Source organism: Lipotes vexillifer, unplaced genomic scaffold (assembly GCF_000442215.2).
Source record: "Lipotes vexillifer unplaced genomic scaffold, Lipotes_vexillifer_v1.1 scaffold445, whole genome shotgun sequence".
NCBI lineage: Eukaryota > Metazoa > Chordata > Mammalia > Artiodactyla > Lipotidae > Lipotes > Lipotes vexillifer.
This window is the reverse complement of record NW_006774995.1, coordinates 687340-706259: the sequence shown is the minus strand read 5'-3', so window position 1 is coordinate 706259 and position 18920 is coordinate 687340. Positions and strand designations below refer to the sequence as shown.

The 18920-nt window shown below is 36.9% G+C and overlaps 1 protein-coding gene across 1 annotated transcript in view; it reads left to right on the top strand.

Annotated features, from left to right (window-relative positions):
• The first annotated feature begins 1351 nt into the window (after window positions 1-1351).
• The window catches only part of FRRS1 (ferric chelate reductase 1), a 44253-nt gene continuing 26684 nt past the window's right edge, over window positions 1352-18920 (top strand). The window contains exons 1-5 of the mRNA XM_007449604.1: window positions 1352-1468; window positions 11245-11440; window positions 12424-12560; window positions 13622-13716; window positions 15305-15452. Of these exons, the coding sequence (XP_007449666.1) occupies window positions 11245-11440; window positions 12424-12560; window positions 13622-13716; window positions 15305-15452 (576 nt within the window). The 5' untranslated portion in view covers window positions 1352-1468. The remainder of the gene's footprint in view (window positions 1469-11244; window positions 11441-12423; window positions 12561-13621; window positions 13717-15304; window positions 15453-18920) is intronic.

The window sequence follows — 18920 nt, the reverse complement described above, 5'->3', positions numbered from 1 at the left end:
TTCTCAGAGTCCAAGGTCCATTGAAGACTTTAATAAATTGGGTTTCCTTTCTGGCAGCGGACAAGTAGCTGATGAAGAACCCAGTAGAGGTGAACTTCTGGGAGGGAATGATAAGGGGAATTATAACCGGGGACTTTCAGGGAAATGACAGGCCTGGAAATGGTAGTTTTAGATAGTGCTTAGCCTCTCCATTCAGTTTTTTCTACTGTACTTTAGGATTAAAGATTATGATAGTGTATTCTAAGAATTATTTGTTTTATAGACTTTTTATCATGCTTTTGGCATGTAAAGTGTCCACTGGGGACTATTACTGGAAAGAGTCTAACTAAAACTAGAGAAAGTTATGTCACCACTTGGCGCTTTATATAGAAGGACTGAAGATCAACTGACTTAGTTTAAATTCATTCACGTTCCAAGCAGCTTTAGGATAGAAAACCAGAGCTGCATCTTCTTTATATAAAGCTTCTCTCTAAAATCCTGTAAAGGGGGCTTTTGTTACTTGTGACAAGTTCCTGAAGAGAAAGATTAAAGTGATGGTGTTCTTTCCCTACTTTTCCCGCCTTTAGAAATAGTTCTAGAGAGTTTACTAGTGTGATTGCCAACCAGTGATCACAGGTCACAGCGTCTGTGACAAAGTCTGTTTTCCACTCTGCACATGTTAGTCATGGTCTGAAGTGTTTAATATTTTCAGTGGGAGGAATGTCAGAATATTCCTAGCCCTGTTTTTTTTTTTTTTTTTTTTTTTTGCTAAAAGAATCTTGGAAAAACAATGATTAAAGGCTTAAAAAGAAACAAAAACAAACAAAACTCCTAAATTCCAAGGTAAATTTTGCATAATAAAAGAATTCTTTTGCATTATGTCATTTACACTTTCAAAGGCTTCATTTCTATGCAGTCTGATTCTATTACACCTTTTGTAGTTAATTGGAATAGTTTGCTAATTACTTTTATTCTCTAGATAGGGTTGCCAGATAAAATAGAAAGTAAATTTGAATTTCAGGAAAACAATGAATCACTTTTTAATATAAGTATATCCCCAGTATTGCATAGGACAATACTTATGTTAATGAATTATTTGATCTGAAATTCTAATTTAACATCCTATACATTAATTTGCTAAATTTGGCAACCCTAACCTAAGCACAAACAGGTTCTTTGGTTTGTCTTTACTTAGCATTATATAGAACAGGTTGTATTTTCAAATGGTTTTATAGTAAAAGACAAGAACTTAATTTTCTCAGTGAAACAATTATTAGTTGGAAAAAAGTGTTCCTTTGTGTAAAATAGAATGGTTAATTCTCAGAAACTGAGTCCTAAGACTAGCACTGGTCTTGCAAATCCAGTTTTCCGTTTCAGTTTGGGAAACGTTCTCTTTTCTTTATGGGTAAACTGGCTCCACCCAGCTGCTGAAATGAGATATAAGTTGTAACAAAACCGGAAGTTGGATAGGCTGCCTTTGCTTCTCCAGGTAAGGGTCTCCTGTTTTCTTTATGCCCGAGCTCTTCGCAAAGCGCTTACAAATTGAATCCAGCTCGGTGACAGTACTGAGAGAGCAGGCGCCTGTGCTGACCCGGGCGGTCGGCCACGCAGGATGGATGCTTTATTAACAAACTGTGTTCTGGAGCTTGCGAGCTTGTGTTGAGCTAATGAGTGCTCACGAACGAGTTAGATTAATGATAAGTCACGTGACTTTGACTACGTAGCTTTAATCCCATGAAAAGGGTGATTGTAAGTAGAGACGTGTCTGGGATCTTGAAAAGCATTGACTTTATTCATGCATCAGTGTTTTTATGTTTTTGTTTTTTGTTTTTAATTTTAAGCAACGGAAACTCCCTTTTTATCTAAAGCTAATGGCGTAATTACCTATATGGAGGTTACTTCGAACCGTATTTGGCTTTTAAAGTGTCCTTTAATTTAGAAATCTTAGCTCCCCTCACCCCCACCTCTGGTGTGCCTTTAGAATTTCAGAGATTCTCTGGGGTGACTAGGTGTTACCTCTGCCCTTAATTTGTTTACGTCTTGTGCTGCCCTAAGGGCAAAGGGGAGTTTTCTGTTTGTAAATGTATTATTAGAAGTATTTCTTTATAAAGCTAAACTTCTTAGTTCAGATATTTTCTTTTTTCTCTGAATTAAAGAAACAGTAGAAAGATTTGAATGTTTACTTGGATAGTGGAGAAGTGAGAGGCTAAAATTTGGTCTATTGATTTACTGAAAACGAGTTAGACTTTTTAAAGGATGGTTTTGTTTAAAGGGATGAGTTCTACTAAGTCTTTTAATAAGCCAGTATGTGGATTCTTTTTGCTGGCTGTACCTTCTGTTTCACACCTGTCCACTTAGGTAATGTCAGATTCCCTGGAAATCACATTGTAGTACATTGCGTTGAGTGCTGTTTTCAAGGTTGTCTGCTAGTCATTGTGAAAGGAAATCAAGGAGTAGGATGCTTTTGCTGCCTTCAAAAATTTGCCTTAAGACAAGTCAACCAGTTGTGGCCGAAAAATGTGATAAAATTTTTTATTAGCAAAAAAATCAAAGCTTTTGGAGCGTCCCAGAAGAGACTGGTTAAAGTTGGCGGAATTAGGCAAAATTCCAAGGAAGAAAGGATTTTAATGGAAGACCTTTATGGTGGGCACTGTGCTAAATGTTTCGTAGATGTTATTTCATTTAATCTTCACATAAATCCCTTGATATTGGTAGCATTGTCTCTAACAAAATGAGAAATTTTAGGCCCAGTGAGATTAAATAATTTGTCCAAGGTCAGTCATTAAGGTGGTACCTGCTGGATTCAAACCTAGGTCTGTGTGATTTCAAAGTCCTAACCACACACTGTCTCATAGGACAGAGTAGTTGATAGCATTTTAAATGGACCTTGAATGACAATAACAGTAAAAGTAATATAGAATGTTTGAAAATAGAAAAAAGAAAAAAATCTGAACACCTTACAATTAATTTAATGTGTTTCTTTACAGTCTTCAAATATGCACGTCTTGTAGTGTTTTTTAAATTACAAAGCACTACATGCTTTAAAAAATATGCAAAATTCAAAGAGGATTAAAAAGAAGTCCACTTCTTTTCCCATATTGAAAACACTTTCCTAGGGGGTAACCACTATTGAGAACGGTTAAAGCACGGTGTTTTTTCTTTTCCCTTTTCTTTTATATGCACTTGGTACATTACATATCATTTTGTAGTTTGCTTGTTTTCATTCCTCATTGTGACAAGAGCATGTTTCCACCTAAGTACATGCAGATTCACGTCCTAAGCTTTTCTGAAAAGAGTTAACACTCGTAAAGAACTTAAAAGAATGCCTAGCTCTTAGAAAGCAGTCAGTAATTATTAGCTGTTATTTTGGTCATTGTCTACTCTATTTCATTCTTTTAAATGGGTACACGGTATTTTATTTTTAAATTGTTTTATTAAAGTATAGTTGATTTACAATGATGTGTTAATTTCAGGTGTAGAGCAAACTGATTCAGGTATACACACACACACACACACACACACACACACACTTACATGCACACATATGTATATGTCTATTATTTTTCAGATTCTTTTCCCTTATAGGTTATTACAAAATATTGAATATAGTTCTCTGTGCTATATATAGATCCTTGTTGGTTATCTGTAGTAGTGGGTACACAGTATTTTAGAGTCTGGGTATAGCATAATATATTTTTGTAACCACCTAAATTGTCTTAAACTTTTGCTATTACAAATAATCCTTGCATAATTGTGGGGGTTTTCTTTTTCTTTCTTTCTTTCTTTTTTTTAAATTGAAGTATTGTTGACTTACAATATTATGTTAGTTTCAGGTGTACAACATAGTAATTCACATTTTTATAGAATATACTCCATACGAAGTTATTATAAAATGTTGACTGTATTCCCCGTGCTGTTTGTTGTGTGGGGTTTTTTAAAGGATAAGTTCCTAGAAGTGAAATTCCTCAGTCAAAGATTAAACATATTTTAATTTAGTAGGAAATTGTCAAATTTCCTCCAAAAATATTGCAGCAATTTACACTCTTCAGTGTATGAGCACACTTATTTCTCCACATGCTTGCTTATATTGGATATTATATTTTGCATTTTACGTGAAATGATAATATAGTTATCATTTTTAACATAGTTTAAGCACAGTGTTCAGATATTTTCTGTATCTATTTTTTTTCCCATTTAACATATATCTGTTTTCACATGGGTAGGAATTTGATGGATGGCATAATGGAGGTCCCAGTGAGAAGACAGAACATGGGGAGGAATAAAAGTGAGGTACTTGTTCCAGAAATAAGTACAAATGGTACATTGTTGATAGAACATGGATTGGGCTGAATACACATTAAATGCCTAATGCTTTTGTCTTTAATTGAATAATTCCAGGGAAGCTGTTGAAGGTTTTTGGTGAGCAGAGTGATATGATGAGAATTGTGCCTTAGGAAAATGGTCTTGTGGTGTTGTGTAGGATTCGAATGGAGATACAGAAACAGGGAGGCCAATTGAGACTATTTTCTGAATCTGGGTGACAGATAATGACGGCTTTGTGCTTGAAGGTGGTGTCGGAATGGAAAACTGCAGACAGTTGTAACAGAGGGAATGGAAGGTAGAAGAGAGAAACAGAAGGGATAGGTAGATGTCTGGAAGGGTGGAGGTCGAATCTGCTGAGCTTATTTGGAAATTGGGGTCCCAAAGAGTGTTTGGAGTCAAATCTTGAGAATTTGGGGTTTCAAATCTTTTTTTTTTAATTAATTAATTTTTGGCTGCGTTGGGTCTTCACTGCTGCACACGGGCTCTCTCTAGCTGCAGCGAGCGGGGGCTACTCTTTCTTGTGGTGTGCGGGCTTCTTACTGCGGTGGCCTCTCCGATTGCAGAGCATGGGCTCTAGGTGCATGGGCCTCAGTAGTTGTGGCATGTGGGCTCAGTAGTTGTGGCTCGTGGGCTCCAGAGCGCAGGCTCAGTAGTTGTGGTGCACGGGCCTAGTTGCTCTGCGGCATGTGGGATCTTCCCGGACCAGGGCTTGAAACTGTGTCCCCTGCATTGGCAGGCAGACTCCCAACCACTGCACCACCAGGGAAGTCCTGGGGTTTCAAATCTTGTTGACTAGAAATGTGTTGATAGGCCACCGTCAAAATAGGAAAGTCAGATTCAAGAACTAGTTTGGAGGAAAAAATAATGAATTTCATTTCAGAAAAACTGAGCTTAATGTCATCCAAACAGAAATCTATGTATAGTTGGAAATTTGAGTTGAAGCATTGTGGAGATGCGGGATGGGGGCAATTGAAAGATTTAGGAAATATTATTCAGGGGTGATAATTGAGGCTATGGAAGGGATAGCCTGTAGAGAAATGTGGGGGTCAAGGAAAACAGTCTTGGGAATGGATATCTTCATGTAAGGGTCATGAGGAGGGACCAGATTTATAGTATTTTTTATAACGACTGTTTCTAACATTTGACCTTGGACCTAGTTAGGCTATTCTTCACTGCCCTCCAAAGTCCATTCTCACTTTGCTCTTTCTATCTCTTTTATTGCTCCCAAACTGTGCTCATTCTGAATCCTTTTTCCTGTGGGATAACTGTGTCAGCTTTTAGTGTCTGATTTGAAGCTGTGGATGACTTAGTGGTTAAAACCTCACAGACTAGACTGGAGATCATACTTTTCACCACTCATTTGCTGTGACTTTGGCAAGAATCTTAATCAGTGCCCTGTTTTACATACTGGGGACAATAATACCCCTCACACCTTCCTGGGTTGTTTTGAGGAATGTGTGCTAAGTCCTTGACATGATGCCTGATATGTTGTGAGCCCTTAGCGCTTATATCATATTCTCTTTTACCTCTCAATCGCCATAATAAAATGCAGTTTTTTTCCTGTTCTGTCCCTATGTGATCTTAGGCAGTAGTTTTTTTTTTTTTTTTTTTTTTTTAAATAACCTCCACGAGCTTCAATTTCCATGCAATAAAAAACGTTTTTGTTTTTTCCAGGGATTAGAGTTCATACATGTGAAGCACCTACTATGTTGACTAGAATAGAACAGGCATTCAATAAATAGTAACATCATTTAAATGATATATTAATGGTATTTGCTTTTGTTTCATCTATTAGTTTTGTGCCTTTAGAGAAGGGACCATTCCACTTAGCACCTAATATTGTATTTAGGACAGGACTATTGTGAGGGCCATGTGGAATGATCCAGATGAAAGCTCTGTGTGTAATAAGATATTTGCTTCCAATCATTTTTCCAGAGAATGAATAAAGTGGAAAAGTTGCTTTCTGATGATGCTGTGATTAGAGGAATCAGAATTATATCAGAGAGCTCCCAATTCCTGTTTCTTCAGTGGTTTCCTCTACCTTTCCTTTTACTTAAACTCTAAATTCTTTTCAGAATTCTTTTCAACCATTTTAGGTTGTCAGACCTGACAGATCTCATTGTGCCATTTTTTATGCTCTGTGTTTTTTAGAATCTTTACTGAAAATGTCATAACTCCAATTGTTAATTTAAAAAATCATTTTTCTCTGTACTTCCTGCTGTGAAAATGGAGTCTGAAACATTTTTATCTGGGGAAGTGGAAATACTTGACCTGTTTTTCAATTTCCCTATAATTTGAGATCCAGCTATCAAAGTCAATTTAACTCTTGATATGGAAGTTTTCTATGAATGTAAAGTTAAATTGCTGGAAAGAAGGGGAGCAAATTTTCTGAAATGTTTCAGAAGGCTTGAACAAGTTAAATGCAGATGAAAGAAATATATGGAAACCTCCGTTGTTTAACCACAATAGTGTTCAAAAGAAATTAGCACATACTGGTGATGAGGAAAGTTGCTAGTGATTATAAATAATGGTAATTACCATTTATTGGCAACTTAGTGTTTTTAGGCATTGTACTACTTGTTTTTTTTTTTTTTTTTTTTCGGTACGCGGGCCTCTCACTGCTGTGGCCTCTCCCGTTGCGGAGCACAGGCTCCAGATGCACAGGCCTAGTGGCCACGGCTCACAGGCCCAGCAGCTCCGTGGCATGTGGGATCTTCCCGGACCAGGGCATGAACCCGTGTCCCCTGCATCGGCAGGCGGACTCTCAACCACTGCGCCACCAGGGAAGCCCAAGTAGGCTAATTTAGATTTCACATTTGGCACAGCATGCCCCCACTCACATTGTTCTTCGTGAAATTTGGATTTTGCTGTACCTGTTTACTTTCCACATCCTTCTCTCTCCAAGGAGGGAGCAATGATGTGGAGTGAAGAGAATGAGAATGTTGGAGTTAGATTTAGGTTCTAATCCTAAAAGTGTACCTGGTTTTGGGTACACTCCCTGGTCTCAGTTTCTTAATTTCTAAAGTGATGATAATATCTGCTTGTTGTAAGGATTACATTAGATGTACTATCTACCAGTTTCCCACCAAATGTCTGTTTCTTTTTCTTCTTATTCACACTATGGCACCTTTATTCCCCCCGCAACCCTGTATTAAAATGTAATCCTTTCCTTTCTTATTGTTATAGAAATTTCATTGCTTTCTGTATATCTCTTGTGCTTAGTCTTAACTTTTCTGATTTTATCAACCTCCTTATCCTTCTCTGGTTCTATCTACTTTTCTAAAACTTTCTGCCTAATTCTCTCACTGTACAAGTGAACATCTATTTGTACCTCTAACCCCAGTCCCTCTAGGTTTTGGTCACAGGCCTACCAGGTTTGCCCCAGATCCTAGATGAAATGCTGAAATTACACATGTGCTGTGTCCCAAAATTAACTTTTAATTCAGCTTGGAATTTCAATTCTATTTTTTAATGGAAGCAATATTATAAATGGTGGTTCTGTCACTAGGCCAAAACCCCAGAAACTAAAGCATGTTTAACTCATAAGTTAATTGAAAATTTTATATTTATAACAAACTAAAAGAATATAATGCCATTGCAGTTTTAGTAATAAAATAAAATAAAAACAATATTGAATAAGAAGTTATTTACTTTATACATTGTTTGTAGTATGTACTTGATGGAAATTTTGAATGGAGCATTTAAGTGCTTTAGGGATTGCAGTGTTTGTATATTATGGTTATGATGAAATAAATGTTCACATTTTAAGGCAATACAAGAAAAATTTAAGCATAATATTTTTTCTCTGCCCCTTTGTGTGTGCACTCCCTGCTTCCTCTCCCCTAGTGTGCACTATGCATCTGTATTATGGGTTAACCAGTTCCCCAAAGGCAGAAATACCTGCTCAACCATAAAGATCGATTTTTCTTCTGGCACCAGTCATGTAACTAATTGAAAAATAACATTCCTTTCTTAATCCAGTAAGGGGTTGATTACCCATCACACACCTTGTACATGCAGACATCTTTGGTGAACTTTATGTACGATGCCAATATATTATTTCCCTTAAAGATAGTGATTGGTGTAAAACAAACTGGTCAGGTGACCTGGGGAGATACTGGGCTATACCTAATGGAAGTTCTTAAGCTTAAATACTTACTTATGACCTTATTAATGTTACTAGCTGTATTATTTGTATTCTGCCTATTTTACACGATTATTGTTTCTTGCATTACCAACGTGTGGCTGAACCTCAGATACATTTAGTGATGATTAGGAAACCTGAAACAATTGACCAAATATATAGTACTGTAAGATCAATGATTGTAATAGTGTAACTTTAGTTGTGGGAACCATTTCCTAGACCATAACAGACTAGTAAGACAGGTGGTCTGGAGACTTTTGGCTACTGTTAACTGGGCCTAGTTCAGTAATAGCGTATTGAGTGGCCTATCAATATCTGGTATTCAGATAATAAAGAATACACTCGTTTTGAAGTTTTATCTTCATGTGAGATGTATGTAGAGCATGATAAAGGCAGTCATTATACCTTTTTACTAAGTGCCTGTCTTTCAGGCAAGAAAGAAAACTGTATAAATCTCATCAGGTTTGGTAATATTTCAGTTAGAGAATCAGGATAACCTGTCTTTTAACCTTTTAAACTAATAGGTCTGTCTTTGTCCTGGGATGACAAAATGCAAGTTATGATATCTTTTATTTCTCTATATTGTACTCATGGTAGAATGTGAATATTAAAAACCTGTAAAAATCATAGAAAATATTAAAAACCTGCAAAAATCATACAAAATTTTACATACCTGTAAAAATCATACAAAATACAAAAATCATACAAGTTTTTCCAGTGCTTGAAGAATGATCTCGTAATATAATAGCTCATATCCACATTCCATAATTTTAGCTTAAATGTTTCCACGTATAACTCGTTATTCCTTTTCATAACTATGCAATCTGTTGGCATAGATTGCCTAATGAATTAATGTATTCATTTGAAAAAGTTTCCTTAAATCATTAACTGGGAAACCATCATTGGCCATTGTTATAAAAATAGAACTTTACCTTGAGTGGTCAGTATCTGACTAAGGACAAAGAAATTGCTGCTGTCTACTACTCTTGCTGACCTTGTTATATTTTCCTAATGAATGACAGGTAGTGGTGTCTTTGTCACTTCCCTTTCCCACCTTATACTTCATGCTCTAATAATTCCCAGTATGCTTTTCCACTTGCTTTATCCTAAAATCATAATGTTAGTATTGCCCTGAATTTATTCCAGTTCATCTGTTATATTTTGCAAATGAAGAAACTGAGACAGAGATTAAGTGACCTGATTGATGTTATTCAGCTACTTAATGCATAGCAGAGACTAGAAATAAAGTCTTGTTTCCACTTTCACCTGGCAGGAAGTCAGTGCCAAATAAATATTTGTTAAACCAAACTAACTCTTCCTACTGTACCATTCTTTAAGTGAGGCACATTTCTGCATTTAATTTTCATAATAACTTGGCCAAGATCACGTGGTTAAAATAATGACCTTGATCCTCTCCAGTAAACCTTGTATGGTCCTAAAATCAGGTCTGCCCCTAACGAAAGGACCTGGAAGCCATGTTTGAACAGAAGATTTTCTATTGCTCCATTCTTTAGCAGTTATTTTCTTAAATATTGTTTCCTATAGTAATTAACTATTTTCAAGGTTATGCTTTTCCTCTGAGTCTACAGAGAAATCTTATGCTGCTCTTATGATATAGAATTTTTCAGAAGCTCTTGAATGGTTCATTTGTTCCTTTTGCTTATCTTTAAATAAGAAGAATTCTATCTAGCATCAATGTTTGATGAAAGATAGGGGTATAGAGTTGGACCCAAAGCTATCTACTTGGTAGCTACTGGTGTAATGTGCAGGGCTGGTTAAAGAGTATAGCTCCAGCACAATTTCTGGTGTCTAGCAGGAATTTCTATAGTTTAGCTCTGGTCCAATGTGGGGTTTATAATTTACATGACTATAAAAGGATAATTTGTTCTAGTGATTCTAAGGGTGCTTTTATTTTTATCTATGACCATGTATAGAAAACACCCATTTCTGTGGAGAATGAACTGCCTCTTGAGCTCTTCCCATCTGCAGCCTGTCCACCATGTGGACTTTACTGCCATATAACATGTCCCTGCCCATCTACCTCTAGCCTTGTTAAATACTATGATTTGCAGGTTCTGCATATATACACAAAGTGAGCTAGACAAGGGTGGGACTGGTTTTCTGTTAGGCAGATGGTAAGAGGCAGATAAACTGGATGAGAGAAGAAAATTGCCTGGGTTAACAATCATGTTTCTTAATTCAGAAGTATTTGAGTTATAGGTAATAGAAATACTGTCTCTTGCAATTGGTTGTTAGCCTCAGTTTTCAGTGTTGCAAATTAAATTGTCACCATGACTAGTTTAATGGGAAGTTGGGAGAAATCATATCAGAGATTTATTCAGGTGATGATATTTAAATCCAGAAGAAACATTTCTTATTTGTTCTTTAAGCTTTCTAGGATGAAGTGGAGCAAAACCTTTTGCTTTTACTGGATTATTTTATTATTTCCCCATCATGCTAATGAAAGCTAACATTTATTATCTTCCTTGTCAGACCTTTGGCTGTATCTAAATTTTATTAAAACAGTTTTGAAAGGAGGGTTTTCATTTCCTTATTTTTCAGGTAAGGAATGAGACTTAATGACTTGCTTAAAGTTTCACAGTTGGTAATTGGTAGAGCTGAGATTCAAATCCAGGACAAACTTCACACATCACATTCTTTATAGTACCTATATTTGAGAATGTGGTTAACTGACTATTGAAAGTAAATAGTTGTCTAGAACTTACTATCCTGTGATGTGAAAGCATTTATATTTTAATTACCTTTAAAAATAATGTGCTTTTAATCTTATTTTTGAGATGGCAGTTCCTGGATTTACCCTTGGTGCCTTCATACTTCTGTTGCTCATTAGTTCTGTGGCTAATTACCCCAATGGAAAAGTAACAAAGTCATGCCATGGAATGATTCCTAAACACGGTCATACTCCACAGTCTGATCCCGCTTGCTACATCTCAGTGAGTCAGATGACATTCAGGCCAGGAGAGCAGATCAAAGGTACTGTGCTGGTATTAACAATTTACATTTTGAATTTCACTTTTTTACTGTAAACTGAATCTTTATTACTGTTGGATTTATACAGTTTCATTTAATCTGTTCATCTGCTTTTATAAGATACCATGATCTCATACTTCTCATTTTTGTGTTTAACTACTACAGATGACTATATTACTTAAGTAGTATATTTACTATCCATTCAGAATAGGTGTTTTTTTTTTTTGGACACACCACATGGCCTGCGGGGTCTTAGTTCCCCGACCAGCGATGAACCCAGCCCTGGCAGTGAAAGTACCAAGTCTAACCACTGGACTGCCAGGGAATTCCCCAGAATAGGTTTGAAAATATGTTTTTGTCATTATTTAATATATCTTCATTAACAGTACTATTTACTCAATAGAAATACATAAAATAAAGCTTATTTTATCTGGCTTAAGATGTTAAACCCTTATCCTTCTTGACATAGTATAATCTCTTGTGTTTCCCTAATTCTGGCAAAAGGTAGGCTGAAACTTAATAGTCTATTAAGGATGTATCTATAAAAGCATTTTACAAATTCTATTTTCTGCAACTTTAGAAATGCAGAATATTAATAGATACACTCTAGAAAAAAGGGTATATGGAAAAATAAATTTGGAACACTCTGTTATATATATTATATTTCTTAGAGTTTCATACTGCACAGTAGAATGTTAAAGGGCCTGAGACGTTTGCAGTAAAGACAAAAGTATTTACTTTCAACCAGCATTTTTCAAACTACTTTGGCTCCATGGACCACACTCTGACCATAATCTACCTTTTCTTCCCTGTGGAATGGCTATTACATCTCATGGAATAATGTCCTGTGGAACACGGTTTAGAATTTCTTTGACTTTGGAGTAGCTTTCTATATATACACCTGATTTGGTGATGTACCTCCTTTTAACAGTGTTTTTTGGGGGATGTTGCTAAACTCTTAACTTATCTTTTTGTTTGTTTCTTAGTTACTTTGTCAGGGCCACCATTTAAAGGCTTTCTCTTAGAAGCACGTGATGCTGAGAATTTGAGTGACCCTCCTATTGGCTCCTTCACATTAATTGACAGTCAAGTGTCACAGCTTCTGACCTGTGAAGATATACAGGTTTGTGTTTAGTTTGAAACTGATTTCTGTCAGTTTCCATGGGTCTTTTCACTACAAGGTGGTGTTTGCAAGATAAACAATGACATTACCCATGCATTGCAGACATCTGAGTACATTCATGTTGATCAGACTTTCCCCCTAATTTTTCTACTGGCAAGATATTTTTATACAACATCCTAGAAAAGGTAGGGTTGTAGCTTGAAGAGTTTATGGCTTTTGATATTTTCTATAGTATAGACTCTTATTATATTGAATTTCGAAAGGTGTTAATATTGAGGATAGAGTTCTAGAGTGGAACAGAGGTCTAATTTTTGTAATTAATTAATTTAATAAATATTTATTATACCAGGAACTTTCCTGCATGGCATATGGTTATGAACAGGACTTGTTCTTTGAAGAGCTCATAGCCTTACACATAAGTAAAGCATATGGACATATGCTGTGTGGTACATAAGTAGAACGTATGGATATAGGACAGACACATAAGTGGAATAGTATGATGACAGATTAGAACCATACACAGGGTGGGTGAGAAGCATAGCAGAGGTGCTGCACACAGGCTGGAGGGAATTGAGAGAGAGGAGATGATCTCAGCTAGACCTCAAAGAATGCGTAGGAATTTGCCAGGTGAAAGAATGTGGGAAACAAGATTGTTCAAGAGAAAGGAATTACTAAAATATAATATTGCATATTTGGAGGCAGGAATTTTTTCTTTTGATGAATCTTCTGCATTCTGTTTGTATCTATTAATAAAAAAAAGAAACACAGTATAAATGAAATAATGAGCAGACTTTATATAGCATCAACACACTCAGTATTCATAACTCTCTTCAGTTCTTAAATTTCTGCTGACTCTAGTTTATTCATAGAGCCAGCTGCTAATTTGGTGTCAATCCATCAACATGTATTTATTGAGCACCTGAGTCCCTGTTCTAAATAAAACAGTCTTTACCACAATGCCAAGGTCATGCAATGGTAAATTACTTTGTAAAATGGCTGTAGTTCCAGCTATGTTGAGCTATTGAGTGTCTGAATGGTAGTTCTTTTCCATTTTATTTCAGGGATCAGCTGTGAGTCACACAAGTCCATCCAAAAAAGCAGAAATTAAAGTCTATTGGAATGCTCCAAGCAGGGCCCCAAACCACGTAAAGTTTCTGTGAGTAGAAGAGTTTACAACTCTGTAACTAGTATAATTGAAATAATGATAGTCTGTATCTTTTTTTATACCTATTGAACATTCACCTGTATGGCAGCGGTGTGGTGTAGTAATGACACCACTTACTGATGTAAGTGGCTGTTTTGCTTTTTTGTTTGTTTTTTTTCAGCATATATACTGAGCACTTAGCACAGGACCAAGGACCTAATAGACACTTAATAGACATTTGTTGAGTGAATGAAGTGTTGTAGTGCCTTCACACTAATAAGAAGCCATCAATTAATACTTGAGTCTATATGGTATATGGACTAATACTTTTTTATAGATTTGTTCCTGTATTAGTATGAGAATATGAAAAATAGCAGTCCTGAAATTTGGATGACTTTTTTTTTACAGTGTCACAACTTGCAGATTAGATTGTCAAAAAAGTAAGATCATATGTGCTCCTCGGAATTATGAAATTCAGTAGAATTAGAATAGTACTTCTAATAGTACATGTAAGGGAGAAATGGAATGTCATAAAGCCATGTAATGATTCCTGAGTGGTGTTATAGACATATATTTTAAAGGGAGAATTGCTTTCCTGGCCTGTCACTATTTTCTGCTTCACTTTGTGCACAGGTCACCAGCACACAGTAATGCAGCTTTGCACCTGTGTGTTGAGTGGAATGTGAGAAAAGGGATATGACCGCAGTAAGAACTGATGGTTGCTTATGCAGCCTCTATATAGCTTTTTGCTGTAGCTGCCTGTTACATGTGGCTTTTGGAATAATTTGACCAGTATGAAAAGTGTAGTAGTAGTATGTTCTCTTATGTCAGGAGTGGAAATCTGTGCACTTTAGTCCCGGGGTCTGACATTCTTGGTTGCTGTGAATATACCCAGAGAACAGACATGTAAGAGAAGAGAGAGAGAGAGAGAGAGTAATTAAAATTCATTTGGTGATGAAGTGGAAGAGAGTCATTAGAGATTTGCCTCACATGAAATTCTGTCAGGTATTACAGGCATCCTTGTTTTATTGTGCTTTGCGTTATTTGGCTTCACAGATATTGTCTTTTTACAAATTGATTTGTGGCAACCCTGCATTGAGTGGGTCTGTGGGCACCATTTTTCCAACAGCATTTGCTCACCTTGTGTCTCTGTGCCACAGTTTGGTAATTGCTGTGATATTTCAAACTTTTTATCATTATTATGTTTGTTATGGTGATCTGTGATCAGTGATCTTTGATGTTACTACTATAATTTGCTGAAGGCTCAGATGATGGTTAGTATCTTTTAGCAATAATGTATTTTAAAATTAAGGTATATTCATTGTGTTTTTTTTAGATATAGTGCTATTGCACACTTAATAGACTACAGTATAGTGTAAACATAACTTTTATATGCACTGGGAAACCCCCAAATTCTGTTACTCACTTTATTGTGATATTTGCTTTATTGTGGTGGTCTGGAACCGAACCTGCAATATCTCCAAGGTATACCTGTATTAAGTGGTATGTTCCTAGTTCATTACTTTTTTTTTTTTGATTTGATTATGGTGGGCCACAATCATGGTTCTGTCTAATCTCACTTGCTGGTACTGCATTTCAGAGCCACAGTTGTTGAGAAGTACAAAATCTACTGGGTGAAGATTCCTGGTCCTATAATTTCACAACCAAATGTCCTTCCTTTTACAACACCTAAAGCTACAATAGCACCTATGCCAACATTACCTCCAGTCTCCCATTTAACCAAATCAGTAAGTAACATTTTTATGGTTTCACCAAATGCAATCTAAAGGAACAGCTTCCTTAGAAATTGTGGTTCTGTGCTTGGGAACGTGTGTAGCGAAGTAGCAGTTTTTGAATTCCCTTCAGGAAATCAGGAGGAAGTCTTCATTGTAACATTATGATTTGTAGGTTAGAATAAGAGGAGTGTAAGACCCTGCATGTTCAAAGTGTGGTTATGACATTCACATGTAGTCTATACTAGCGGTGGATATGTTTTCATTTGAAAGTAAATCTGAAGCAGCAGCTTTCTTCCATTCTTTTTTTTTCTTTTTTTTTTTAAAAAAAAAACACAGCCAAATATCACATATGGAGAGGGAACTTAAAGCTTAAGCTAAATTTAGACAAGATTTGGAGGAGAATCTTGAAATGGTGATATAACTCTTCGATCTTATTTCATTAAGGCCCATGAGTACTGGGGAATTCTGTGTGTTGAACCGCAGAAGCTCTTTTGCAAGCTTATCAGCTAGAATTCCATTTAAGCCCTCTGATTCAAAAGAATTACCGTTAAAAAAACATACCTTAGAAAGGGTGATGCATATTAGAAACATTAGAAAGGTTTTACTGAAAGCAATTCTGATAAATTATACTTATCAATTCAGAAGTAAATATAATGAAGAATGTCTTAAAGTAGGTTATTACAGTTGCAAGAACAAATTTGGGCCTGAATCCTAATTTGTCTAATTTCTGTTTGACTTTGGAAAAATTACTTAATTCCTAAAGTCTCAGTCTCTGCACCTGTAAAATGAGAAATAATATCTAGCTCTTACATAGTATTACTATGAGAACTAAACATTGGAATGAATATAAGGTTTCTAATGGCTTTGTACTTAATAGATATTCAGTAAATATTAGTTCATTTTTTTCTCTTCCTTCCCTTTCTTGTCTTTTTATAACTCTTTTTTTTTTTTGCGGTACGCGGACCTCTCACTGTTGTGGCCTCTCCCGTTGCGGAGCACAGGCTCTGGACGTGCAGGCTCAGCGGCCATGGCTCATGGGCCTAGCCGCTCCGCGGCATGTGGGATCTTCCCGGACTGGGGCACGAACCTGTGTCCCCTGCATCGGCAGGCGGACCCTCAACCACTGCGCCACCAGGGAAGCCCTATAACTCTTTTTTTCTTCATACTAAATAACGGTCTTGTACTCCAATACAGTGTCTCATTTTGTTTTCCTTCTTTTCTACATTATGCAATATATGATGAGCCATTTGATTACATTATTATGAACTTTTGTTTGACCAAACAATTCGATCTGTTATTTGCACTAGTTCTCAGTTTATTTCGTGTTAATGTTTATTTATTTAAAAGCTGCTTTAGGGGAGTCCACAGTCAGTTTGGACCTGAGCTTCCCAGTAGGAATCTGTTGACAGGATTATTATCTTTCCATAAATTCATATAAAAGGCTTTAGCGCTTGTTGGAGCTTTTCATTGTGTCTCTGCACCAAGGTTATAATCTCTAATTATAGAGAGGTTCATTCGGAGTCACAGGATGATGGCATTTTTAGAGAACTAGGAGAGACCTTAGGGTCACTGCTGCATAGTTAAATGTAGAGAGACCCTGAGAGAATAAGTTCTTTAGCAAACGTGATGGAGTAAAGGGGAGAGCAGAGATCAAAACCCATGGTTCCTAGCTCCTCATGGCTTGTTCTCTCCACTCTACTAGGATTTCTCTTTAAGTTCCTGTGAACTAATAAGGAAAAAAATAAAACAGCCTCGCCCGGTTTCTGTTAATATTTGGCCTTTGACCCCAGTTCCTGATACAGAGCTGTTAAATCCCTTGGAATTTCCTGGATGATGGGAGCATCTTTTGTTCTAATGAGATGACTCTTGGTGGGCTCCCGTATGGGGGCTGGTCACCAAAAAGACCAAGCCGTGATTAGAAGCTTGCAGCTTTCAGGCCCCCTCCCTGCATTCTCCAGAAAAGGGAGAGAGGCTGATTGAGCTAAAAATCCATCATGTCCACGTGATGGAGCCTCCATAACGATTCCAGAAATATGGGTTTCAGAGAGCTCCTGGGTTCCTGACCACGTGGAGGTGCTGGGAAGGTGGTGCCTCAGAAGTTCTGTGCCCCTTCCTACGTACCTTGCTTTATGCATCTCTTCCATCTGGCTGTTCCTGGGTTGTTATCTTTTTTTCAATGTAATAAACTGGTAATCTACTAAGTAAACTATTTTCCTGAGTTCTATGAGCCATCTTAGTAAATTATCCAACTTGAGGATTAGGTGCTGGAAACCTCCAATTTATGGCAGACCATTCAGAAGTACAGGTGACAACCTGGGTCTTGTGATTGGCATCTGTGATTGGCATCTGAAGTGGGTGCAGTCTTGTGGGACTGAGCCCTTCACTTGTGGGATCTGACACTAACTTCAGGTAGATAGTGTCAGAACAGAATTGAATTGTAGGACACATAGCTGATGTCTCCAAAGAATTGCAGAATTGCTTAGTGTGGCAAATAGCCGCACCCACTTGGTGGCCAGAAGTATTGGTAGAGTAGAAGAAGAAATGAGAGTTTTTCTGTACAGTTCCCATTAAATCTAGTTACTTAAAGTAATGTTTAGCTCTCTTCTGAAATGTCGTGTCACAGCTCATTCTAACACAAGATAACTGCTTGTTTGCCCTGTCAGATTGTAGAGCTGACATTTTTCAATACTCTTTCTTATTTGCCACACCAAGAAGCTCTGAATTCAATCATTGTAGATTATTTTTGTTTCTCCCCCACTAAATTGTTCTTACTATTATTTGGAGTGGTGGTATATATAGGAGTAACCTTTTTTTTTTCTTGCGGTACGCGGGCCTCTCACTGCTGTGGCCTCTCCTGTTGCGGAGCACAAGCTCCGGACACGCAGGCTCAGCTGCCATGGCTCACGGGCCCAGCCGCTCCGCGGCATGTGGGATCTTCCCGGACCGGGGCACGAACCCGTGTCCCCTGCATTGGCAGGCGGACTCTCAACCACTGTGCCACCAGGGAAGCCCAGGAGTAACCATTTTTTCTTACATTATCTTAATGTCAGATGTGAACCTGAATTCTAGAAGCAGAGTCCAGGATCTAAATATAAAACTTGCTAAGGGTTTGTATGTTTGCTTTTAAAAATTCCATCTCTGAAAACTAGAGGATACCCTTTAGGCAAGAATGTCAATGTGGACGTAAATATTCCCTAAGAAATTCTCAAAATTTACCAGAAACTTTGCTCCAGAACATAATTGACATGAAGTATTTTGTGTATTAAAGGGATTTTAATACTCATGCATAATTACAGTCCAATTAATGTTGTGTCTTCTAAAGTTTAATTAAAATTAATTAAGTTTAAAAGTTCACAACCTAACTACTGCTTTGATAATTTCTAATTTGGGATGTGTCTTTGTTCCCTTGTTTGAATCCTTATTATGAAAACGTATTCTTATTAAAACCCATACTTCAAAGTAGTAGCTCTTCTGTCATTG